Source organism: Carex rostrata, chromosome 7 (assembly GCF_964058835.1).
Source record: "Carex rostrata chromosome 7, lpCarRost1.2, whole genome shotgun sequence".
In the NCBI taxonomy this organism is placed as follows: domain Eukaryota; kingdom Viridiplantae; phylum Streptophyta; class Magnoliopsida; order Poales; family Cyperaceae; genus Carex; species Carex rostrata.
In genome coordinates, this window is record NC_135924.1 from 1,093,104 (window position 1) to 1,119,170 (window position 26,067).

Here is a 26,067-nt window from a genome sequence, read left to right on the forward strand (position 1 = left end):
AGAGAAGAGGAGAGAGATCCAGGAGAGAAGAGGAGAAGGATGCGTTGGTGGTGAGGTGAGAACTCGTATCCTCTGCATTAACTCAGAATGGAATCTTTTGAGTTAATGCATCTAGACCATGGGATTCCCTTTCAAAATCGTGCAGACTAGATCCGCACTAATATTAAAGACCTCCTGTGATAAAATCGGACGGTCAGATTAGTTTCTATTAAAATCAGACGGTCGAAATCTTTTGAGTTAATGCAGAGGATACGTGTCCGGTGACCTGACCGTGTGTTGTGTTGTGTAATTGTGTTGTTTCAGACTTTCAGTGCGGGTTGTGAGGTGGGACCTACCTGTTTCCTTTTTCATTTTTTTTTAATTGCAGACGAGTTTAGGAAGGAGACCCACTCTACAATTTCATGTATTTTTTTTTATTCAGATAACTTTGTTTTTCATAAGATTCGTATGAAATTGCGGAAAATTTAAAAATAGTTTGCTTTTTTCTTTCAGTAAGACATTACTATCATTGTGGTGTATATATATATATATATAATTGTATGATGATGTAGATAATTTAATAAGAAAAAAACAATTGTATGGTTCAACAACTGGTACAATATCCATTTGTTGAATTGCCGACAGGTTTGGTGCACTATTTTTATCATGTGGTAATATTTTGCCTTTTTTTTTCTATTCTACGACTTTCACATTCTATAATATTTATCATAAATTAAGCACTTTAAAGATTTGGCTAATAATTGCATGTTATTGGAGAGAAGTGAGAAGCATGCATGCATTTTATTCTATATTTAATCTTTCTCCCTCTTCTCACGGCACAATACTTGTTTTTAATAGAATAATACCAACCGACAATTCAAATTGGTGTGTAATGTGTATGCAATGTGTTAAACCTTTTTTTAGTGGTTAAAACCTACAAAATTTTGACCAAATTTATAAAAGACGCTTACTTTTGTGAATAATTTATACTTGACACTAATATAAAATTGACACCTGCAAAAAAGGTGATCCAAATTTGATACCTTATCATTTAAAATATTTTTGTAGTTAATTTTACGCAAATAAAATATTCATCCGTTACTGACGACGAAACTCTGTTTCCCAATCCCATCCCATCGCATTGTGGGGTTAGAGATCCGACCCGATAAGGTTCTGTTCGGCTGCAGTAAACATTTTACTGTTCATAGTAAAAATCAGTTCAAAAATTTTATAATTTCATTTCCTTTCTCCTCTGTCCCCTAAACAGAATCTAAATGTATAATATTTGGATCCATGAGACTCAAGAGAGTAAGGAATTCGTATCCTCTGCATTAACTCAAAAAATAATCTTTTGAATTAATGAATCTGAACCGTCTAATTCGTTTTAAATCCGTGCTAATTAGATTCATATTAATATTAAAGAATTCTAAATTACAAACTGTGATCAGATTGATCCATTTAAAATCAGATCAACGAGATGGAGATGCTCTTTTTTGAGTTAATGCGGATGATGCGGACTCATGATAGAGTGCACAGACACACAGACACGTGGTGAAAGATCCGATTGTGATGAAGCGTGTGTACATTACAACTGCACCCGCTGTCTGTCGTTTCTCCTCCAGCGATTTAGCTGAATGCATTTAAGTCAACAATCTACCGAGCATTCAGGTATTATTATTATTTTTTTTATCGGCAACATTTTAAAATACAACAATGTTTCTATCTATTCTCAAATTATCATCTTTGACTAGTGTTTTGAGAAAAAAACGGGTCCAGGACTTGATCTGGCCACCCGTGGAACCGATTCGTACTAATTCGAATCGTGGTCAAAACTCAAATTGGCTCGGACCGATAATAAAGAGGGTCTTAACACGATTTTTGATGGATTTTCTCCACTATATCTGAACTAACATGGGCGGTTCTAATCCCATGGACCAGACCGAGCCTTAACCGGACTAAATTCGGACCAAACCGTGCCTAAACTGTGATAAACCGAACCGGACCGTGATAACCCGTGCTTAAACTGTGATAACTTGTGACCCTTGATAACCCGGATCGAGCCGTGCATAAACCATGATAATTCATGCCTAAACCGTGATAAACCAAACCAAACCCAAACCGGATAGGTGCCAAACCACCAGTTTTTTTAACCAATTGATAAAAAAATGGACTGGCCAAACACGAACGGACCGAACCATGGACCATACCAACCCGTGTGGGTCTGGACCATGGTCCTTGGCACGGGTTTGGGCCAACCATTCCAAATTACACCCAACCGTGCCAACCCGTAGACCAGGGGGACCCATGGACCAACTGGGTTTGGTAAAAACTATCTCTGCCTCAACCCCTCAACTAGTTTAACCGTCTACAACTAGTTCAACTGACTTTTCAATTTTCAATCCCCCCCCCCCCCCCCCCCCCCACTTTCTGCCTCCTCTCCATACTTCTCTCTACCTCTGCCCTCCCTCTTCTCTGCCCTTCTATCCACTCACCTCTCTACGCTCCTCTCCACCTCCGATGTCTGAAGGGGGATGCAACAAGAAATGTTGGAGGAAATGAGGAAGAAACTAGATCTAGATCCGAGTTTGCCTCATTGCTACAAGTTTCGTAGTACAAATAGACAAAAGGTTTAAATACTTGACATTAGTACTTTAAAGGGTCGTACACAGAGGTTTAATGGCTTGGACAATAAAATTTAAAGTGCTTACCGACTTTTAATGTAAATTTTTTTTTATAAGTTACATATAAAATTTAAATGTTCAGCATAATTACTTGAAAGAGTTGTAGACAAAGGTTTAAATGCTTGATCGTACTTTAAAAAGTTGTAAAAAAAAATGTAAAGGCTTGAGAATCAAAAGTGGTAAAAAAAAACAACACAAATATAATTCGAAATTTATTCTTCATGGATCTCATTTGAGAGATAAAATCGAGTAGAAAATGATCATATTTTTAAATTTGAAAAATCCGTCACAGATCATCAGGAAAATCAATTAGAATAATCAGAGGAAAAAAAAACAGAGTGGATAAAAGTAATCTTTTCTTTTTTTACTGTCACAAGATCATCGAAAAAATTAATTAGAATAATCCTAGGAAAAAAACAGAGTGGGTGAAAGAAATATTTTCTTTTTTTGTATGAATACAAAAAATAGTTAGGATTTAAAAACTACTTAGATTTTGAGATCTAAGGCCTATAAACAAAGATTTAAAGAGTATGGAGAAATATTTTAAATGTTCATAAACAAAGCTTTAAAGATGCCGACATTCTAAAAGATTGGAGGACTTAAGAGACTCAGCGAAAGATTTGTTTGGAGAAATTATCAGGTCTCAATTTAATACTATAAATAATTTCTCCTCAATACTAAATAATTTTACACTACAAATATCAAAATCAATTAATCATTAAAGTTCCTTAACATGCTTATTTCATGATAAAATTTATCTATTATTGTGAAAAGGAGGTAACACATTTGGTTAAAAAAAAAATCTAAAATCTTTGATTATTTAAAAGATTGAGAATTTGATTTCTTCACGAAGGATTTAAAAAAAAAAATTATCTATTGTTGCTGCGCTTAATGAGGTAATCCGCTTAGAATATGTTGTTTTAGAGAATTAATTTTGACGTTGGGAGGAGGTAGAAAAATTGTTTTAAAAAGACAAATTTGAAGAAATAGATGATTTGTTATTTTTTTTTTTTAAATCTGATAGAGGCTATCAATTGGATGATTTTTTAAAGGGATTGGGTTTTGTCCAAAGGGCTTTGGACAAAGCCTCATTCAAAGTCAAGATTAAACGTCTAATTTGCATTGAGATTCGTGTAAAAATATTTAAAACTTAATAAATTTAAATGGCTTATTGAATCTAAATATTTATATGAATTTGATACAAATTGGAAAGTTTAAATTAGACTTTAGATGAGACTTTGTCCAAAGCCATTTGGACAAAAACCCCACCCATTTTTAAAATGCAAAGTATTTGCGATACGGATTTGTTTTTTAAATAGAATCAATATTAATTATTCTAATAGAAGAAACACCATTAGTTTGGTTTTGAGAAAAAACGGCCATTTTTATTAATACCCAAAAAAAAATAGAAAATTTTAAGAATGCCATCGATTTAATTTTTTTTTATTTATGCCCCAACCGCTTGGAAGCGGGGCGGGCCATGCTCAACACCAAACCGCCCCAGTAATGGGCGGTCCATGCTCAAACCAAACCGCCCAAATAATGGGCGGTCCATACGCAAACCAAACCGCTATGGGCGGTCCATTAAATATAAAATATTCCGGATTAAAATAATATTAAATTCTGATTTAAATTTAAAAATATTAAATTATTATTTTAAATTCTTTAAACTCTTTAAACTTTACCCGTGACATTAACAATACCAAACTAGGCGGGCGGTCCATATATATTATAATATTCAATCAGTGACACATTAAAAACAAAAACGAAACCGCTCAATCAATATTTTTTTAATAATATTAAATTCCTAACCGTAATTAAAATATTAAAATATTCGAACGCGTGATCCAACAGTATATTAAATAATTGGTGTCACCAATATATATAATATATAAATTGGAGTTTTTCTGAGCTCCATTCGAATCCGTGATCCAACAGTATATTAAATAATTGGTGATCCACCAATATATATAATATATAAATTGGAGTTCTTCTCAGCTCCATTTTTTATTCTTCTCTCCCGTCATTCTACGTCTATTTTTCTCTCTCATCATTCCATCATTAAGTGTAAGCCTGTCATTTTACTATTTGAGAGAAGCCGATTCATTTAGCGATTGAAGGCGATTTATTTGACGATTGAAGAAGAATTTTACTGTAACAAGTATTTTTTTTTAATTATTTTCTGTTTCATTTACTGTAACTGTAATTGTTGTATTACTAAATTAGTTATTACGGTAACTGTTGCTAATGTACATTACTTTAACTATTACAATTACTGTAGCAAAAGTAGCAGTTTTTTTTAATTATTTTGTAATTAGATTATTGTACCCGTTTTAATTTATGAATAATTACTTTAATATTCATAAAATTATTTTTTAAATGTAGTTTGTTAAAAAAAAGATGTTAGTTGCACTGCATGTGGGCGGCAAGCTACAAAGAGGTGAAGATGGCGTGCATTACACGAAAGAGGTCGCATCTGGCTTCGAGATTAATGAAAATACCACATTTGAGGAACTGAAGCAGCTAATATACGAAAAGACTGCTGTAAACCCCAACAGGTATGAAATAGAATTGGCTACACGGATTGACAACTCACGTGGGGGGGTAGACCTTACTTTGTGAAGTTTCCAATAACAGATGCAAATTTGTGGAGAGTTGTATACACTCAATTTGCGGCAAGTGGGGTCCCGGTAATGGACATATATTCAAAGAGGGTTCCCCGGACTAGGGCTGGACCTTCAAGTGCGGCTGGGGCTGGACCTTTAGGTTATGACAACCAGGGGTACCACCAGCACTCCCCTTATGACAACCAGGTGTACCACCAGCACTCCCCTTATGACAACCAGGTGTACCACCAGCACTCCCATTATGACAACCAGGAGTACCATCATCACTCCCCTTATGACAACCAGGGGTACCACCAACATTCCCCTTATGACAACCAGGGGTACCACCAACACTCTCCTTATGACAACCAGGGGTACCACAACTCCCCAGAAAATACTGAAGAGTTACCACCACCACCGAGACATACACCCATAATCCCTAGATTTCCAACTATGCCAGAGTCAGGACCGGTACCGGTTAATCGAACTGATATTGATATTGATGTAGATGCTATTGATGCCGTACCAGAAAGGGAAATGGAAACGGGGGATGAATACCAAGGGGTTTGGGAAGCTGATGACTTATCAGATGGTGATGCAAATGTACCAGGGTTGTCCAGGGCAGAAAAATTCCCGATTAGAGGTCGGGGGAATAAGCATCCGGTTGCCACATTCAACGACACCACAGCTTTTATACTTACCGCGCGAGCATTGATCGGACCCCAAGGCATGTAATTCCTAGATGAATCCATCAGTCTACGTCGAAGGTTGTCCCCGTAATGGCCTGTGAGGTAGACTGACGACATGCCCCATCTCTGGTACCAGACGTCATATCTCAAATCCCCGGGACCAGCACCCAACGACTCAAGAGATGGCGGACTCCATAAGTGCTGGTCCGGATGTCGAGCCCAGTCATACTCGTTGCTGAAATGCTGACTCCAGTCGACTTTGGGCCAAGTGTGCGCGGTGCTGCAAGTACAGTTAATTAGAAAAACAGGAAACGGTGACAAAATTAAAGCGATAAAGAAATTTAAGTAGATAGTACTTACTTGTGGAACTTATTGGTACCATCCTTGCCCATCAGCGGTTCCTCCGGGATGAACGCATCTAAGCCAAACTGTCGAGACACCCGATCGGGGTAGTGAAACTCTACAATCCAGTAGCATACGACCGGTCCCTGATAATACCAGAGTGCTATCTGCTCTAGCGTGAGCTGGCTCAGATAGTGGTGCTGATAGAATCTACGATATGGAAACCAATCGATATTTGCATTTCGGAGCATCTGGAGCTGCCCCCGGACATAAGAGATCCCCCTGCCCGTCTCTTCGTAGTCGTGAAGACTGCCCCATATGGCACCGTATGCGGGGCATCTCTCTGGATCAGGCCAACCCCAACGTAGGGGTAATGGATCTGGTATAACTGGCCGATATACGGGCAGATGTGACCACGACCAATGCTGGAGTAGAAGAAGCGGTCCGTGAATCTGCTTGTTCTTCACCTGAAAATTTAAGTTAAAATAAGAACTCGGTACTTATTCAACCTTAAATAAAAACGTATTTTTCATAACCAAATTAGTACAGACTTACCAGACAAGCATGACACAGGGCTCTGTATAAGTGGGCGAGAACAGCTCCACCCCAGTTCCACCTCGATGGAGATAGCATGTCCCTCAGCAGAGAGAGAAACATGATCGGGACCGCATCACCGCTAGAGTCCACGAACATGACTGCAACACACAAATCCAGCACAAATGCCCTAGTATAACTGTAATATACAATAATCGATATCAATTGTTCAGATTATAGATGGATTGATAAGTTTATTTTAAATAGTGTAATGGTACCTCAGGATCGCATCAACGTCCTCAGTCTCAGGAAATATCCGATTCCGAAAGAAGTAAGATCGGAGTGCTGCTAGAGAAATACAGTACTGGGAAGAACGGAAGTCATCCTCGTCCCCTTTCTTCTTCTTCAATTTCTTCTGCAGAATCTTCGGATGACACCCTAACAGCTCTGGTATCATATTCTGCAGGTCTGGATGGTCTGAGATGCCACCTATGGGGATGCCATCAATAGGTAAACCCCACAATGCGCTCACATCACCAAGGGTGACTGTCATCTCCCCAACCGGGAGATGAAATGTATGAGTCTCAGGACGCCATCTCTCTGCTAGACCATGCATCAGAGCCTGATTGATACTACTCTGCGGCATGGTGGCAATCTGAAACAACCCGAGATTTATGAGGCATCGCTGCATCAATGGATTGGCAACAAACAGAATCTCAGACTTGCGGTGCCTCACCGTAAGCATGACATCATCCTGTATTTATTATCAACCTGTGAGACTCAAATCGTGTCATCTTTAAGTACTATTTACATTACGTATAATAATCACGTACCTCAAGCGATGCCAACGAGACACGGTGTTTAACATGATGGGTCCATAGAAGAGGACTGAAAGTGTCAGGATCATGCCAACCTGACGATGTCCCAGCCGCAGAGGACGGACCCGCTCCTCCCGAATCCCCAAATCCTGCGCCAGTCATTTCTTCATATGACGAGCCCTCTCCAGTTGGATCCACCGAGTACGGACCCGCTCCAATCGGACCCACAACATCCGGATGGGGATCCACAGCATCCGGTGGTGGATCCACAGCATCCGGAGGGTCTCTCCATCGTCTGCGCTCTCTGGGCATACTACATTTACAGACAATTATAGATAATTAAAACATATGATATTTTTTCTAAAATAACTAATAATAATATAACTATATATTATAATATAACTACACTAATTGTTGTTATACTAATTATTTAATATATTAACAATATAACACAATATAGTTATATATAATTAATAAGATACTAATTATATAATATTAATATATTCATAATAACTATAATTATATAATATTTTTATAATAATTATAGAATATGGACCATAAATTCGACCATAAATCCTAACCCTAAATTTTTAACCATAAACTATAATCCTAATTTTGTATAACCATAAACTATACGATGCATGCAAACATTATTCATATAGAAAAAAATTTAAGATGCATGCAAATATTTTACAACATTTTATAACATGCATGCAAATATTTTACAACATTTTATAACATGCATACAAACATTAATAACTAATATAACACACATATTTTTATTATCACAACAAAAAAACATGATACAACTAACACTTAACATTACAATTACTAAATTGACAATATAAATCATCTCACCCATTTATTAGACCACACTTAGAAAATATATTCTAACTAAATAACTCTAACACATGAATTTCAATCGAATTTAAATTATAACCAATTACCAAATAACATTATAATACACAATTCTACCAATTACAATCATAACATGAATTTTTATCACATGAATTTTTATCCAACATTCACAATTATAACATGAATTTTTATCACATGAATTTTTATCTAACAATCACAATACATAATTCTAACAATCACAATTCTAACAATACACAATTCTAACAATCACATGAATTTTTTTCTAAACAATTACAATTCTAACATTTATTTTTTCAAAAACCCTAACATTTTTTTAATAACATTTACTAATTTGATCACAATCATAACCGCAATCACAACCAAAATCACAATCACATTTAATCACATTCAATAACATTCAAACGATTCGATTCGAATCTATCGAATCGATTTGACATTCGAATCGATTCGAATCATTTCGAATCGTATTTAATCGATTCGAATCATTTCGAATCGTATTTAATCGATTCGATTCCAATCGAATTCAACAATTACACAACTTAACATTCAATCCATTCGAATTAAAAACTCACCCAAGAAAGAAAGAAGAGTGATGAATTTAACGGTGAAGCACCGAAAAAGTAGAGACAGAGAGCGAAGAAGCTAGCAGAGTTGAGCTTCTTATTTTTTTTTCCCTTTTCTTCTACTACTGCGGCGAGACCATCTCTGTTTCTCTTTTTTTTTTGGTGCGGCGCATGGAGGAAGAAGAGACAGAGAGAGTGGAGAGTGAGGAGGAAGGGTTAGGGGTTCAGGGTGTTCACGGGTGATTTTAGGAATTTAATTTAATATTGTTCACGGGTGCATGCATATTCCATATGAATATTATAAAATATTTTATAATTAACGCTCATATTATTTTATTATTAATGGCCCGCTGGAATTTTGGGCGGTTTGGTTGTGACTCGGCCCGCCCAGAACTTCGGCGCTCCACTTGGGGCTCGGCCCGCCCAAATTTCTGGCGCTCCACTTGGGGCTCGGCCCGCCCAGGCTTTGAGCGGTTGGGGCATCAATAAAAAAAAAAAATTCGAGGTTATTTTTAAAATTATCTTCTTTTTTTTGGATATTAAAAAAAATGGCCGGAGAAAAAACAACTCCATTGATCAATGGAGGGAGAAACAAGTAGAAATGTCCAATGTAAATTTCTCAGAACAAATTTTAAATTCTTTCTTCACCGATTCTTAGAATTGATGGAACTGTTTTTTTTTTTTTTTTTTCTAAAAACCAAACCAATGATGCTTGACTTTTTTAAAATAATTAAAATTAATTATATATTTTTTAAAAAAAAAATCTGCGATACGTGTAGCACTTTAAACGGTGTGAGGACAATTTAATGGCTATTTATTGATAGTTGAAAATCGCAAGTGAATTTAATATATGCTTCGCTGGCCCCGAGTCCTTTTGAGTGCACTGATTGATTAAAAGCGCGTGTATTATATATATAAATACATAGCAATCTGACACGAATGAGTCTACTTTGTATCTGGCCGTTGAAAGGTTTCTTTTCAATCTCTAGAAAATTTAAAGATAACGTACACACCAATAATAGTATAAATAAATAAATAAATAATTTGGAAATTTAAGAAAAATGGTCGTACACTGGTACGTAAAATAGTAGCAACGTGTAGAGCAAGGTGTCATGCAACAGCAAGGATAGACAGATTAAGAATGAAAGGAGGAGATTAAATTTGCTCCATCAATCTAATAAATAATGTACTTGTAGATAGCTACTTCTACTTGAGTAGTTCAGTGGCCTCTTTCTAAGGGAATTAGTATATATTTAACTTGACACATTCAGCTCAATTTTCTGATTTTCTATGCATTTTTCGTATCACATTCACATAGAGATAGAAGCAAACCCAACAAATATTTTAAGCTCAATTGGAACTTGGGCCATCAATATACATACATAATTGTTTTGAACTTGGGCCTTCAATATTTGTGGAGAAGAAATGGGCCTTCAATACATGTGTTGTTAATGGGCCTTCAATACGTGAAGGAAGATGCCAGTAAATCTAGGCCTACGCCTAGGCCTGCTAATTAGACAAGCCACTGGGCCTCTTCAATCACTTTCATTCAAACCACTGGGCCTCTTTAGTTTTAGTGGGAGATGCTAATATAATGTGGCTTTAATTAAGTCTTTTTGTAGTATACAAAGACTTGTGAGTTAATTTGTTAAGGTTCTTTAATTACTTCTCCCTGGCCTATATGTGTGATCCATCCTGTGAATGTGAAAGACAAGACATGAAGAGGTAAAGAGTAAGGATAATTTATAATAAGAATCACTACACAAAGTTAACAAGTTTAATTTGCATCAGAATGAAACAAATGTAAAAATATATAAAACTCAACTAGATAATTAAGTTTCTATTTGATGTCCATATATATTTTGAGAATTTACTTGCACCTCATTAATTTCCAATTGGATATAAATCGTTAATTTTCAATTAAAAAACTGAGTCAAGTCAATTGTGGATTGTGGTGGTGTTCTAGAAATTAATTAACTAGAAGATTAATGTTGTTCACAGACAGAGAGAGAGAGAGGCTCTCATCATATTCTTTTGTAGTGGTGACAAGTCAATTATCAGGTCTCGAGACAATGACCTATTGACCGTTAAAATTACCAAAATGTCCATTGCCAGTCCTTCAATAAATTAAGTAGGGTCATACTTTCGTGCAATTAATGTGCGAAACCATTGGTCATACTGGTAGATGGGTCATGGGACGTGCAAGGAAGGGCATGCAGGGGTAGGGATGGTAATTTACAACAGGCGTGGAGATGATGTTGTGTACACACAGTTTCAAAAAATCCCTTGCATGCAGTGATGATGGCAATAAGCTAGCTAGCTAGGTATGTGGAGGAACAAGGCAACACAGGAAATTTCACTATCTTTTCAGACAACAAAACTATATATGGTGCAGGAAATCAAGGAAGGAGATATCATTTGGAAGTGCAATATATAATATATCTTAGGAACCTGGTATTGGTATATAAGACAAACTAAAATGTAAAAATATATATACACAACTCAACTAGATAATTAATTAAGGTTCTATTTGATGTCCATATATATTTGAGAATTTCCTTGCACCTCATTAATTAATTTCCAATTGGATACACATCGTTAATTTTAAGTTAAAGAAACTAAGTCAAGTCAATTGTGGATTTGTGGACTGTGGCGGTGTTGTAGAAATTAACTAGAAGATTAATGTTGTTCACGGATAGAGATGAGAGGCTCTCATCATATTCTTTTTTAGTGATCACAACTCAATTATCAGGTCTAGAGATAATGACATATTGACCCTTAAAATTACCAAAATGCCCATTGCCAGTCCTTCTCATTCAGAAAAAGAAAAAAAATCAAAGCCTTTAATAAAGACAACAACATGCAATTCATGATCAAATTAATAAATATGTTTAATATTATGTGACTTTTTATTTAGCTTATGGTATGAGTTTTGTTATAATGGTTTATCTTCTTAATAAAAAATATCTTTGAGGCACAATCTTCACACAAGTATTTTCTTCTTTTTTAATTAATTAAGTATCACGTCCTTTTTTAATTTTGGTGACACATAATTAAGTGTCACTTTCGTACTGACCTCATGCCTATTTCTCTGAACGGTAGTTAGTTTGTTCTCCTCTCCCAATCAATTTGGGATCTTCTGTGGCATTGTGTGTATCATTTCCGTGTGGTAGATTGCTGACTCATACTGTACAATAGTGACAAATGAATTATTCAGGTTCGGTTCGGCGAGGTCAGAAATTCGTGATTCGGGAATAATTCATGTATAATTTGAGAATTATTCAAAATTATCTGAACTAGAGATCTCAGTCCTACAAGAGAGCAAAAAAGAAATGTTTAGGGAAAAAATTTGCTAATAATTCGTAAAATTTGGAAATTATTCGAGTTTAATTCGGTCAAAGTTTGGTCAACCGAATAATTCGACGTTCAGTTCGGCATCACCAAAAAAAATAATTATTCAGATTTAATTCGGGAGTAATTTGTAAATTTTGTGACTATGCTATACACCTCCTTTTCTATGCATTTCTAAAAATGCTTCACAAATGTAGAAATATATACTGCCACATGATAATTTTGCTTTGGACTACCTACCTCTACTTTGAGCATCTCTTTTAACTTTTAAGTAATATTCTCAACCAGTTGTTATATGACAAATTAGCCCAAATACATATAACATTCATTTTTTGTGAAGCAAGCAATCGCTTTGCTTTTTTTATCTTCTCCTCAACCTGTCTACACATCATTACAAATCACATTTGCAGTTTGCTACTGCAACCTTAAGCAAACCTTTCCTTTCCTGTTAAATCCCTTGTGGCGCTTCCAACCCATAATCACCGTGTAACGATTACCATTTGCTCCGTGACTGTCACTACTGACGGGTCCCACAAATTACTTTTTTTTTTTTTTTTTTTTGGGATCCATCTCTGACGACGTACTAATTGGTACAAAGACTTCCTCTCTTAGTCTTTACCTCTCCCTTTCTCTGTTTCATGCCTGTTCTTATTCTATGATGACTTCCTTTTCTTATTCTACCAAATCAGTCTTTTAATTCAATTAGTCTCCATCTCTCTCTCTCTAGCTCTCTACAATTTCTAACACAATAGCCCTCTTGCCTCTTCATCTTCATCTTCATCTCTCTCTCATGAAAGCCCATTTAGTTATCACTGCTTTCCTCTTCATAGTAGGGTCGGTCTACGGCCGGTTCATAGTAGAAAAGAGCAGTGTCAGAGTTGTATCGCCACGTCACATCAGAGGTCACCATGACGCTGCACTAGCAAATTTTGGCGTACCGAATTATGGTGGTACACTTGTTGGAGCTGTGATTTATCCTGATAAGAAATCGAATGGTTGTGAGAAGTTTGATACTACTTTCAAGTCCAAGTCTCGAAGACCTGTGATTCTCCTTCTTGATCGAGGAGGTGCGTATATATGTTCCATTTTAATATCTTATTAATTGGTGATTATTTTGTTTTATTAACTGGCCTTGATTCTCTTGTGATTTGGTTCATATTTCTCTGGTATGAAGGTTTCTGTTAATTTATTTTACTAACTTGCTGGCTTAGTTATATATTTATTTCTTATTTAATAATATTCTCAACCATGACATTTGAACTAATTAACAAAATGAATACATGTTATGTTGTGTTCAGACATATATATTAGGCAGCTTGTTTACTTGCTACATATAATTTTCTTTTGTTTTAAATGTAAGTAGGTAATATATAATTGCCTAACTGTTCTCCTTTTAAAATTAGAAGCAAGCTAATCTAGCCAAGTAGCTTGTATGATTGATAGTTTGATACCACTACTCCCTAGTCTTAATTAGGGGTGTCAATGGGTACGATACGGGTCGGGTGGAGACATTTTCATACCCATACCCATTAAAATTGACCTTACCCATACCCTACCCATACTCATTAAAAATTAATCTTATCCTACCCTACCCTTACCCGTTAATATTATCGGGTAACGAAACGGTAGTGGGTGAATAACGGATAATACTAGTATAATAATTAGTTTTATTATATTTTACAAATTAAAGATCAAAAACTCATTCATTTTAACACATATATAATTACATTTTTAATAAAAAATAAAATAAATGTGCAATCAATTTCAACTAAATTATTTTTTATAAAGAGAAAATTCAAAAACACGAATATACATTTAAGTGGGTTGAAAATTGAATTGAATATATATCTGGATTTTATAATTACCCTATAGGGTAACGGGTACGAAATAGTCATTACCCATACCCTTACCCATTTATTTAACGAAAAAAAATTCTTACCCATACCCATACCCAATAAGCTAACGAAAAAAAAAACTTACCCATACCCGTCTTATCGAATACGATACGGGTCGGATAAACGGCTAAAAAGGTACCATTGACACCCCTAGTCTTAATAAATAAAGGTGAGTACTAACTCTTAATATGGTACCAACACACACACACACATGATCTCTGATGAAAAAAAAAAGGAAAAAAAAATCACATGGTTAAATTTGTTAGGGGTGTACAAAAATAATGTCGACCCACCCGACCCGTCTGACCCGTCCGACCCGATCCGTATTTTACCGGGTTGAGATGTTATTGGGTCGGGTACGGGTTGGATTTTGACAAACCCGTTACTTTGGGTTGGGTCATGAATTTGCTCTTAACAACCCGTTTATATCCGGACCCGGTCTCAAATCTATGTTTTTACATTTTTACATAACTTCTTAATAGATTTGTATTCAGAGATGAGAAAGAGGAGAATTAATGAATCAATTTTTTTATTATCTTGATTGAATGATTTTACAGAGAGAGAGTTCACATATATAGGTTCAGTAGTCAATTGTTATTACAAGATTCCCTAACTGCTATTTTACACATTGATACAATCTAATTTGCCTAATTATATAAATGACCTCTATTACTTCTCTTTCTATTTACTCCTCCCCTCACGTTTAAAGCACTATTTATTTCTACCCAATTTGAGGATATTTAAGAGTTTTAAGTTTAATTTGAATTTGAATTGTCATGCTTTTTTATTTCATGGATTTTATATGCGATTGTTATATGTCGCTACCTTTTTTTTAGGATGTTACATTTTAGATATGTTTTTTTTTTGTTATGGATGTTATATGCTACATTATTTCTATTTTATTTATGTTTGTCACTTTTATTTGTACCTAGTTTTTTCGATCAAAATTATAACCCGTTTAACCCGTCTAACCCACATATCCCGTAATAACCTGTATATAAAAAAATAGATGGGTTGGGTTAGGTTATGGGTGGGTCAAGTAAAGAATTATTTTAACCCGGTGTAATCGGGTTGGATTCAAATTTTAATAAAATATCATCGACCCGCCCGTTGTACACCCCTAAAATTTGTACATGGTTGCATTTTCAATTTCAGTTAATAAAATTTCTCCTTTCTTGTACTGAATAGGAGAAGTAATATTAAAGTTAAATCATCTCACCTGGACAGGGACACGTATATGGATCCATAAAAGTTGAATATTTAATATAAAATATTTGCTTTATTATCTTTATTGAGGGTTGGGATGTATTTACATTTAATTAATGTAACAGTCTTGACAATCCTCACAAATAGAGTATATATATTATTTTCTTTTGATTTAAGTGAATATATTTGATCTATGTAGAATGTTACTTTGCACTCAAGGCATGGAACGCACAGAATGCCGGTGCAGCGGCGGTGCTAATTTCTGACAATATTGATGAGCCCCTGCTCACAATGGACACACCCGAAGAATTCTTCTCTGACTCAACAATCGACTATGTTCAGAAAATCGCCATCCCATCGGCCCTGATAGAGAAATCATTCGGTGAATCACTCAAGAAAACTCTGCAAAAGATCGATACGGATACCTCAGAAGGTAATGAGTTGATAGTGAAAATGGATTGGCGTGAATCGATGCCGCACCCGGATGAAAGGGTGGAGTATGAGTTCTGGACGAACAGCAATGATGAATGCGGAAAGAGGTGTGAAGAGCAGCTCGAGTTTGTAAAAAATTTCAGAGGCCATGCACAGTTGTTAGAGAGAGATGGATACTCACAATTCACACCTCATTACATAACATGGTTTTGCCCCCATCCTTTTCGGTACGTGCCTTAATTTTTTATTAATTCTGCCCGTGGCATCTCTAGATTTTGATTAATTTTTCAATTACAATTAATGTTATATAGGCTGAGCATGCAGTGCAAGTCGCAATGCATAAACAAGGGCCGGTACTGTTCACCAGACCCAGAACAGGATTTCGGGGAGGGGTATGAGGGGAAGGATGTCGTAATAGAAAATTTGCGGCAGCTGTGTGTGCACCGTGTGGCGAATGAGAGTGGCCGGCCATGGCAGTGGTGGGATTTTGTGGTTGATTATGATGCACGCTGCTCTATGAAGGCCAAGAAGTACAGCAAGGAATGTGCTGAGACTGTAGTTAGAGATCTCGGTAAGTTCAACATACCATTTTTGGTTAATTTATTACTTCGACTGGTACGTGTTATACTTTCTCAGTTTAATTTGGTAGATACCGTACCAGTCAGGATGTCTCCAGATTAGCTTACTGGTTTCAATTGAAGTGATACATTGAAAACAAAAGATCTTACTTTTGGGGTCAAAAAATTTAAGCAACTATAGAAATCTCAACCCAGCTATAAAAGATGACAATATACAAAAATAAGAGAAATTGGGTACAATAAATTCTATAATTACCTAAATATTAGTAACATTTCTCAGGTCTACCTGTGGATAAAGTACAGAAATGCATGGGTGATCCGGAAGCTGATACTGAGAACGCCGTGCTAAAGAAAGAGCAGGAAGATCAGGTTACTCAATATTTCTAAAAAATCATATATTTATGTACAAATAAACAATTTTCATACCAATAATTTAATTTAGATTAACAAAAGAGCTTTTTTTTTTTTCTGATACAGGTAGGTCATGATTCACGCGGTGATGTGACAATCTTGCCTACACTGGTCATTAACAATGTTCAATATAGAGGTTTGCTCTTTTTCTTTTTGTTTAATCTCTTTTTAACTTACCAACTTGACAACTTCAATTTTTTTAGTAACAAAGTCGGTCTTTCATTTAAACTAATTGGTCTCAAAATTTCCTTGTTATGCGACTGGTTTAGTCAGTCAAACTGGTACATACAGACACAACTATACTGAATTTTGGGTTCCAAGTGGAGATCCTTTCCATTGTTATAGAAACCGTAATGGATTTGTAGTCTTATTTGAAAAGAACTATAATTTCTTTTGAAAAGGTAAATTGGAGAGTACAGCTGTGCTTAAAGCCATATGTGCTGGATATAAGGAATCGACAGAGCCTCATGTTTGCTTGAGTCAAGGTTTACTTTTTTATATTCCTACTCAAATAAATTTTTGAACAAAGAATTAAGTTTCAGCAAGTATATTGTCAGGCTTTAGGTTACAATTCCTCCAAATGACAATCAAGTCTATACTTAACCTTAATTATGCCAACATTTAACATAACACATTTCAAAGTGCAAACTACCATCACATACCAAAAGTTTCATAAAAGAAAATACCAGCATAGCATATCCCAATTTCTCAAGGTAATCAATTAAGCTAAATTCTGCTTCAATTGACACCAACTGTTCAAATCCATGTTATCCTTAGTTACTGTTCTGAAAGTAACGACATAGAAGCCAAGACCAAAAGAACACTGTAAGAAACAGTCAATAGGTACTGGCACCTGAACCTGGTGTGTTATCTGTAATTCTTTTGAATAAGGTAATCTCCATGTCTTCACAACAATAACAAAATAATTTGAAACATAGATATTGAAACAAACGAATGTCTTCACAACAATGGCGGTTGCTGGAAAGATGTGAAATTGAATATAACCGCTTGTAAGGTAAATCCATTTCAAATTTCATGTTTATGGCTTCCAACATAATGACCCATATTATCCCACAACGAATCAACATGATTTTTATTGTTATTTTAAGTTTTTTGGTATTTAGATTTGGTGTTATAATAAAAATTGGTTTCTTTTACAAAACTGAATAGCACACTAGTCAATCCATTGCTGCCATAATTATGGATGATTATATTAATCTGATTCAGAAACTATAGTAGCATACACAATTTTTTTTACAGTTCTTTCTAAATCAGAGTTACTTAAAAGAAAGTACTAATTAGTGACTTCAACCTAAATGTAAGCCCAAAATGCACAACTAACATGATAATATCTTAACCCTCAATTGAAATTTGGTTGAGGAAAGAAAAAAAAAATTCTTTTTGTGTGCCTACTGAGTTTTCTTTCATGTTCAAAATATTGTAGGATACGTACAGAGGTAGAGTATGTGAATGTCCTTTAGTCAGAGGTGTTCAATATCAGGGAGATGGCTACACTTCTTGTACAGGTAATAGGTGCATCTCTTTTTTCTCAACAATTATTTTTGTATAGAGGCAAGTAGTACAGACTTATAAATAATACCAGCATAGCCAAGTGCCAGTGTGTAAAATTAATTAAATTAAACCTCAAATTTTAACCTAGTTTTCTGAATTGGTATCTTTCTGTTTCATGATTTTGGGATTCAAATGCAGCTGTGGGTCCTGGACGGTGTGAAATGGATAACGGAGGCTGTTGGTCTGAAACAAAAAATGGCGTTACTGTCTCTGCTTGTTCGGTAAAGAGAATAATGACATAGCTAACTAAATATGCACAAATTTATCTCATACACTCTAATCTTAATTTTTTTTTATTTAAATTTTGTATGAAGGTGTCGAGACTGATCGGTTGCTTGTGTCCACCAGGATTTCAAGGCAATGGCTACAAATGCGAAGGTATCAATTCAAATAACACATAAATAAATTCTAGAACCTTAAATGCATATTGTTTTATAAAATAATACTTATTTTGATCTCTTTTCTCAAAATGTTTAATTAGACATTGATGAGTGCAAAGAAAAACTAGCATGCACTTGTCCAGAGTGCTCTTGCAAGAATAAATGGGGAGGATATGAGTGCAAGTGCAAAGACAACCTCTTGTACATAAAAGGGGAAGATACTTGCGTAGGTAAGGTCTCTTTATTCTTTATAATTTTAACTTTTGTCATCAAAATGAACATTTCTCTCATTCTATTTAGTTTTCTTATTTTAACAAATTTAGCAAGGAGCGTCTCAAGATTTGGGTGGTTAGTGATAATCTTGATTCTCTCATGCGTGCTCGGTGCAGGAATTGCTGGCTACATTTTCTATCGATACAGACTTCGTGTAAGTAACCTGCCCTTTGAAAAACTTTGCAAATTCCTTCTACTTTCTTTTATTAAAGAACAGAAGATTAATTAAGTGAATTGATCCCTCTCTTTTTCTTGTTTTCTTTGCAGTCGTATATGGATACAGAGATCATGGCAATTATGGCGCAATACATGCCGTTGGATAACCATCAGAGCGAAACCCAACCATTGCGGCAAGATTCAACGGCCTAAGGTGCTTTTACTATATGTTATTTTGATGTTTTATGCAAATATAATGGAGAATTCAATTGAGATAAGTTTGATATCTTTGCAGAAGAAGAGAATGTTGTACACAGCAGATTCCAGGCAGCTATGTTGTAAGATGAGGTTGAGATGTAGAATTTACTTTTTCTTTTCTTTTTTTCTTTTTTGCATTGTAAAATGTAGCAAAGATGTAGACCCATTATTCGCTAGGTAAATACTGCGACTTGTATAGGAACAGCTCTTAAAAAAAAAAACTACAGGATAATTAATTATACAAACTTACAAAGAGTAAGAATGAGATCTCATTGTGTGTAAATTACTTTTAACTGGTGCATAATGCTTAAAACAAAAGGGGGTTAAATATAACTTAACTTGCCCAAAATACAGAAAAAAAGAAAAAAAAAAAAAACATTGAAATCTCTGCAGACGTGAAACACCAATAAAAGAATTGGTTTATAATATCAGTTAATCTGCTTGCAACTTTGAATTTAGGGGGAAAAAAAACACAAAAATTAATAAATTCACCCCAAACTTATTCAAGCTTCTAATAGTACAATCTGAAAGTAGGTTGAGACAAAATTGAACAAGAAAAAACAAAACTGTCCACCTCTAAAAAAAATGCCATTGAACTTCTAATTATTTTATAAAATGAAGCTCTCTCTCTCTCTCTATCTACTTGTAATGTTGTTTAACTTCCCAGGCAAGCTTGTCCATAAACTGGCATTTCTTGTCAAATCCCCATCCTGGATTACTCTGCAATCTTCCAAGGAAAAAAAAAAGGAATACCAAGGGAGTATTTAGCACTTCTACTATTCTTTACAGAAAATTCATAAGCAACCTGTTATGCATTTGCTACCAACAAATTTTTCATTTTCTCGAGTCTTTCTGGATGATGCCCCATTGTTAAGAGAAAGGTCCAGGTTCAGTACCATGACCATTATATCACAATAAATGAAAAAAAGGATATTATCACAAGTTCACGATCAGATTGATCATAGCATTTATCTCAAACAAAACAGTAACTAATTATATACCATAAATTAACATAGAAACTTGGAAACTTGCATCAAAGAGTATTCCGTACTAATGCTCGTTAGGAGGCATAATTTGAACACTTCAATGGTTTGGTTTTAGCAATTTCCAAACTTGCTAGGTACCAGTAACAGTGTAAGAAATCATGCTTATCACTAGCAACAGTGCCAGCCCTCAATTATGCAAAGGAACCCAAAAAAGATAGAAAGGAACCTGAAGAGAGAGGAGAACACGGTCAGTAAACTTGTTGACAGAGGTGGGTGCATTTCGCAGAAGTGTATTTGCAACTCGCTGTAATTCCTCTTGCTGTTGTTTTGCAGTAACTCGGCCAGGCCCGCAGTACATATCCACCATCTCTTTCATTTTAGGCAGCCTCTCCATCACGTCTTTCACCGCCTCATGGCGTATTTACTATGAGGGTTTCTGTTGTGTTTTGCTTAGGGTCTGATCGGAACAAGCTTCCCCTCTAGAAATGGAATTAAAGTATTTTAAAATTCTCCGTCGGATTGCGCATAACGACGGGAGATGAAAATCTATCGCTATAGTCTATGTCCGAACTCAAAGGAAAGTTTGTACCTTGAGGGGAAGATGCGGTGGCGACTGAGAAGAGGCGGCGTGACGGAGGAGAGACGGTGGCGACTGAGCGAGATAGAGAGGCGGACAGAGCGAGAGATTGATTGAGTTGCTCAAACGGGCTCCGGCCTGCAACTGCTTTTGTGGGCTGGATAAGGCCCAAAAAGGCCCCTCAATGATCCAATAAATCTGCAATCTCCTAATGAAGACAGGCCCAAAACTGTTTTCTTTTTGTACCATAATTCAGCTCAAGGGCTAATATATATTTGTTTAAAGAAATATAGACTAATTTTAAATATATAATCAAAGCAATTGGGGAAATAAAAAGAACCATTTATTATATAAAAAATAATTGATTAACCATAGTTTATTTTTTCTCTTGCTTATGTATGTTTGTTTTTTTTCAACAGAAAGACTGTTTAACCTAGTTGGAGGTATACTTTCCTCTAGTGCTTTAAACAACAAAGGGCAAAAGAGAAAAAAAAGTAGATAAAAATATATAAAAACAAAAAAAAAATATATGGGGCAGTATGAACCGTTCTTTGTCTCACTCCTCTAAAAACAGTTAGCCATCACTCTCTCTCTGAAGTCTGAAACAAAATCCTTGATGAATCAAAGAGAAGCCATGGAAGCAGAGATGAACGCCTTGATAGAGAAGGGTAAAAGTAAAACCCTTATCTTTCTTCCATTTGTTTTCGAATCAATCTATAAGTCCAAATTGACAATCTACTGGCTGTATGAAGTTAAATTTTGATACTTTACAATCTGTGTTGTAGTGTTTCAAATCCCAATTGTTTAGAGAAGGGAATACGGATTACGGAATACCCCTTCCTTTCTCAACAGATTGCCAAAACAGACTGCAATTTTTAATAGCTGTTGTCAATGATCGTGTATTTCAAATGAAGAACCCTAAATCACTTTCTTTCAGTTCATACCTGTCGTATCTGGTACTTGTGGGGTAATAATTAGTTTAAACTTTTATTGTTTCAGGTTTCCTTTGCAATGTTTTATTTATTTTATGCACCAATGTTATCAGTTTGTCCAGTACCAGTAAATACCAGCAGCTAAATGCCAATACTGGTAATCTTGCTCGCATGATATCTTGTATAAACAAATTGATATCTAATTGAATTCAACTTGCTGCTAAACATTACACTTATAATATAATTGGTCCATTTACATACAGATCATATTTCTTATAAACTGTTATGTAGCACTTTTTTTTAATTTATGGTGCTGGTTAGCTATATAAAATTGATGTACCTTCAATTGTCAAAATATTGAAGATTTCCAGGAAATGGATACTTATTTAGACAGTTGTAGGGACTACAAGATGTGTTTTTCTGTGTAGGAATAGAAATGGGCTGAATGTAAAATTACGTTTTCAGGGGCCTAACTGTAAAAAGGTCTCTCGGCTATATACTGTGTTGCTTATCGTTTCTCTTTCTAATTTCGCAACAGCTCCAAGAGATTCTTGTGCAAAGGAATATTGAGTGTTAACAAGCTTAAATTGAAGATGTGCAATTGCAATTGGGTCCCACAATGTCACTTCCATGTGTGAGATGGTACTGGTAAGGTACTGGCCTTCAACTAGCATGGAGATGATCAGCAATTATAAGTTCAAGAATGGGAAAAAGACTGTTGAATTTCTATAGATTTTTTTCTAAAAGAGGAGTCTTGAAAAAGAGTGGTACAAGGTCTTTGAAATAAAAAAGTGATAATCTTTACCAGAAACAGTAGATACTCTATATGTGTTTCAGCCTACCAGAAACAGTAGATACTGGTAATATGCAAAGTATCAATGATTTCTGGCAATTGCTGACAAGAACAGATTTGATCATTTTTTTTTTTTTGAACTTATTATGGAGTTTGATTATCCTGTAACTGCTTCTCCAATTATTGTTGTATTTTAAATATTGTATTATTGTTAAGAATTAGAACAAGGTTGAAATGCAAATGAAATTGGAAAATAGCGGGTTAATACCTTATGAACAGCAACCACTTTGATTGGTTTTGTTTTAAATGAAAATTTTGATGTTTTTTGAGACAAATATTGAATGAGGTTGACCATTTGACCGTTTCATCACTGAATCAGACCGTTTGACTCTTTTAATAGCTTCACTTAATAGATGCTTGACAGCGACAGTTAGTAAAATATTTGGAGGTTGAAATTAATTTCGTAAATTTCGCAAAAATATAATAAAAATATTTATTTACGGAAACCAAAAAAAAGTTCGTATTTTTCACGAAAATAATATATTTTCTATATAATTTATCAAATTCAAAGTAGTTTTAAAAAAAACGAAAAAATTAAATATAATACAAATATTATTCAATTTTTATATTTATTATCTTAAATGCCGAATAATCTTTCGATTTTTTTTTTTTAAATACTACTTCATGGATCACATATGTCCATGCATACGGAGACCGCATAAGACTTTATGCACTCAATCAAAATATTTATTAATTTATCAAGTAAAAAAAAAAAAAATCCAAAGTAGGATCAAATAATTTTAAAAGTTGGTACAGAATAAATGGAGAAGAAGAGATTTGTGTATTGAGAATCTTTATTTCATATATTGTTGTAATTGTACAGAGTGATTATACGAGGCTTTATATAGCAATAGCATCAGCTTTCATCTAACTATAGTTACAACAGCCTAACTACAATTCTAACCGACAGTCTAATAACTGATTCTGTTATAACAGAAATCAGTTATGTGCTATATCATCTAATAAATTTTATTAATAGAAATACGGATCCGAAATTCAATTTCAATTACTTATTTGGACACAGTCTAGTTAAATGATTTTTTTTCATTTGTCTCTAGCTTTTTGTATAGACTCTCAATCGGTTCCTTTCATTTATTTTGTAGACGTGGGACTAAAAAAACTGAATATTATACGGATCCTCCGCCTGACAATGTATAAGTCCACATAAAATGAAAAAGAAAAGATACATCTCAAAAATTATGAGTTATTATTATGCTCTATTTTATTTGATCTTTTTTTAGTCTGCATATATAACTCCACATTAAAATCTACATATGCAGTATACTCTGCATAATGAATAAAACCGTATTTTAAAACGTTGATTGTATGAGAGATCTTCATGTTCAAAAAATTCAGAAAAAAAATTGACACTGGAGAGGGTGGATTCATTTGTGTTTCCATGTTTGTTTTAAACGCGTAACGAATCAATTTCTACTTGTTGCTTTGCTGCAATAATTTTAATCTGTTACATTAGTAGTTTAGAGTTTGAGTTATGGAAGATCCGAAACAAATAAATTGGGAATTTTTTTGGAAGAACCGTAGAACACTCACAAGTCACAATTCACAAAGCAACGCGGAATTAAACGATTGAAAAATACAAAGAAAATAGAAAATTTGTTGTTAAGTTAACTAATTCAGTCAAATTTTAATAAATTGTAGGAAAATATATGAAGCCGTTAAGAAAATAAAATTAGAGCAAGATACTACAATTTGCGAATGAAATAAGATATCTTTTCAATCTTTTGTAAAACGACTATTCGACACAACAAATAATTCCTGTATGTGAAAAATAACAAATATATTTTCCTTGAAATAAGCATGAATTTATTTGTAATTTTTAAATTCAAAAAATTCAGAAAAAAAATTGACACATATATATTTCTTCAGTGATACCTACAAGATGAGTCATATTTTTAGAAATTAAAACGAAGGAAGTAAAAAATAAAAAATAAAAAATTGAGTTCACAAAACATATTAATTAACATTAGACTCGTTTCAATCATAACATTTTCAAAAATACTATGAAAAAAAATATTAACTACATTCTCATAGTATAACTGTATAAGATATAATTAAGCATTCAAATATCAAATCAATATATTGGAAAATTTCAGGGTAGTTAAAAATCCAGACCATTCATTTAACGTGGTAAGAATCTCAAAGCAGACCTTTCAACAGTCTCAGTAGGCTCCGGATTAGATTTGAGCTGACGGAGATTAATCTGGGCCGTACATTTTTTTTTCAATTGTACCTCATGAGGTACCTGGGGGGACACGGGCTCGTGTTGCTCAGCGTTACAGCGTATGACCTCCAATTTATTGCCGTGAAATTAACTTAAAGTTATAAGTTTATGTTAACCGGTTACACTTGTAATTACAGAGTATGCGTTACAGAAGATCCGCATTAGTAAATCGGAAGAAACTCAGAGAAAATATTAGAGCATCTACATCCCCTGAAACTCTTTGAGTTTCTAATCTGATGTGGCAGTTTCTAAACCAGTTTCAGGGATGCAGATGGGTTTCTTATTTAGCAACTTTGCTCCAAAGTTTCTTAATAAGAAATTGTTTATAAACTCTGACGTGACCAAATAATTCGCTGAAATTCTTTTATCTTGTAATTTATTTGCTGATGTGGCAATTAAGAAACTCTAATTTTGAGTTTCAGGGATGTGAGGGTTTATAAACTTTCAGAGATAAAGTTTCTAAAAATTAGTTAACAGTTATTTAGAAACTCCAAGAGTTTCAGGGATGTAGATGCTCTTACAAAATTTCTTAGGGATTTAGTAGAGGGGTTGGTTCTCAATTTTTCTTTTGCAAAAGGTTATTTCGCCATGCAATTTCATTTTTAATGTAAAGATTAGTCAAGAAATGCAAATCCAAATTTTTAAAAAATTGTTTTCAAAATCGGTCCCTCAAAATAACATAATTCATATCACCTTAGGTAACTCAATTTTTGAGTTTGGATTGAGACCATTTCGGGTCAGATTGGATCGAATTCTGATCAGATAGACCGAATTCAAACTCAAAATTTGAATTACCTCGTGTATCCGAAAAACTGACTATATATAGGTTATTTCTATATGGTTTTTAGAAATACTAGGATAATTATAGCCGTAT

General features: G+C 34.6%; 1 protein-coding gene and 1 long non-coding RNA gene across 4 annotated transcripts; one reads left to right on the plus strand and one right to left on the minus strand.

Annotated features, from left to right (window-relative positions):
• Positions 1–13,085: 13,085 nt before the first annotated feature.
• LOC144556950 (vacuolar-sorting receptor 6-like) lies at positions 13,086–19,873 on the plus strand. Of its 2 annotated transcripts, XM_078305463.1 has the most exons (14): positions 13,090–13,509; positions 15,743–16,202; positions 16,287–16,546; positions 16,834–16,922; positions 17,031–17,100; positions 17,366–17,449; positions 17,903–17,979; positions 18,409–18,490; positions 18,675–18,757; positions 18,851–18,914; positions 19,018–19,146; positions 19,240–19,343; positions 19,457–19,559; positions 19,641–19,873. In XM_078305463.1, exons 1-13 carry the CDS (start codon positions 13,233–13,235, stop codon positions 19,556–19,558), a joined length of 1,881 nt encoding a protein of 626 aa, XP_078161589.1. In that variant the 5' UTR covers positions 13,090–13,232; the 3' UTR covers position 19,559; positions 19,641–19,873. The 2 variants fall into 2 exon arrangements, with proteins under 2 accessions (XP_078161588.1, XP_078161589.1); XM_078305462.1 differs by having other exon boundaries at positions 13,086–13,509; positions 19,018–19,343.
• Positions 19,874–20,068: 195 nt separating this feature from the next.
• Positions 20,069–21,423, minus strand: LOC144556951 (uncharacterized). Of its 2 annotated transcripts, XR_013512524.1 has the most exons (3): positions 21,179–21,193; positions 20,816–21,068; positions 20,069–20,323 (listed from the first exon to the last, which is right to left on the minus strand). It is a non-coding gene; the product is annotated as an uncharacterized LOC144556951 (long non-coding RNA). The 2 variants fall into 2 exon arrangements; XR_013512523.1 differs by having other exon boundaries at positions 20,816–21,423.
• Between the last annotated feature and the right edge of the window lie 4,644 nt (positions 21,424–26,067).

Coding starts and splice junctions, on each gene's coding strand:
- LOC144556950 (XM_078305462.1), top strand. CDS start 13,233: ATGAAAGCCCATTTAGTTATCACTGCTTTCCTCTTCATAGTAGGGTCG. Junction 18,491..18,674: donor TGGCTACACTTCTTGTACAG/GTAATAGGTGCA, acceptor ATTCAAATGCAG/CTGTGGGTCCTGGACGGTGT. Junction 18,915..19,017: donor CAATGGCTACAAATGCGAAG/GTATCAATTCAA, acceptor ATGTTTAATTAG/ACATTGATGAGTGCAAAGAA.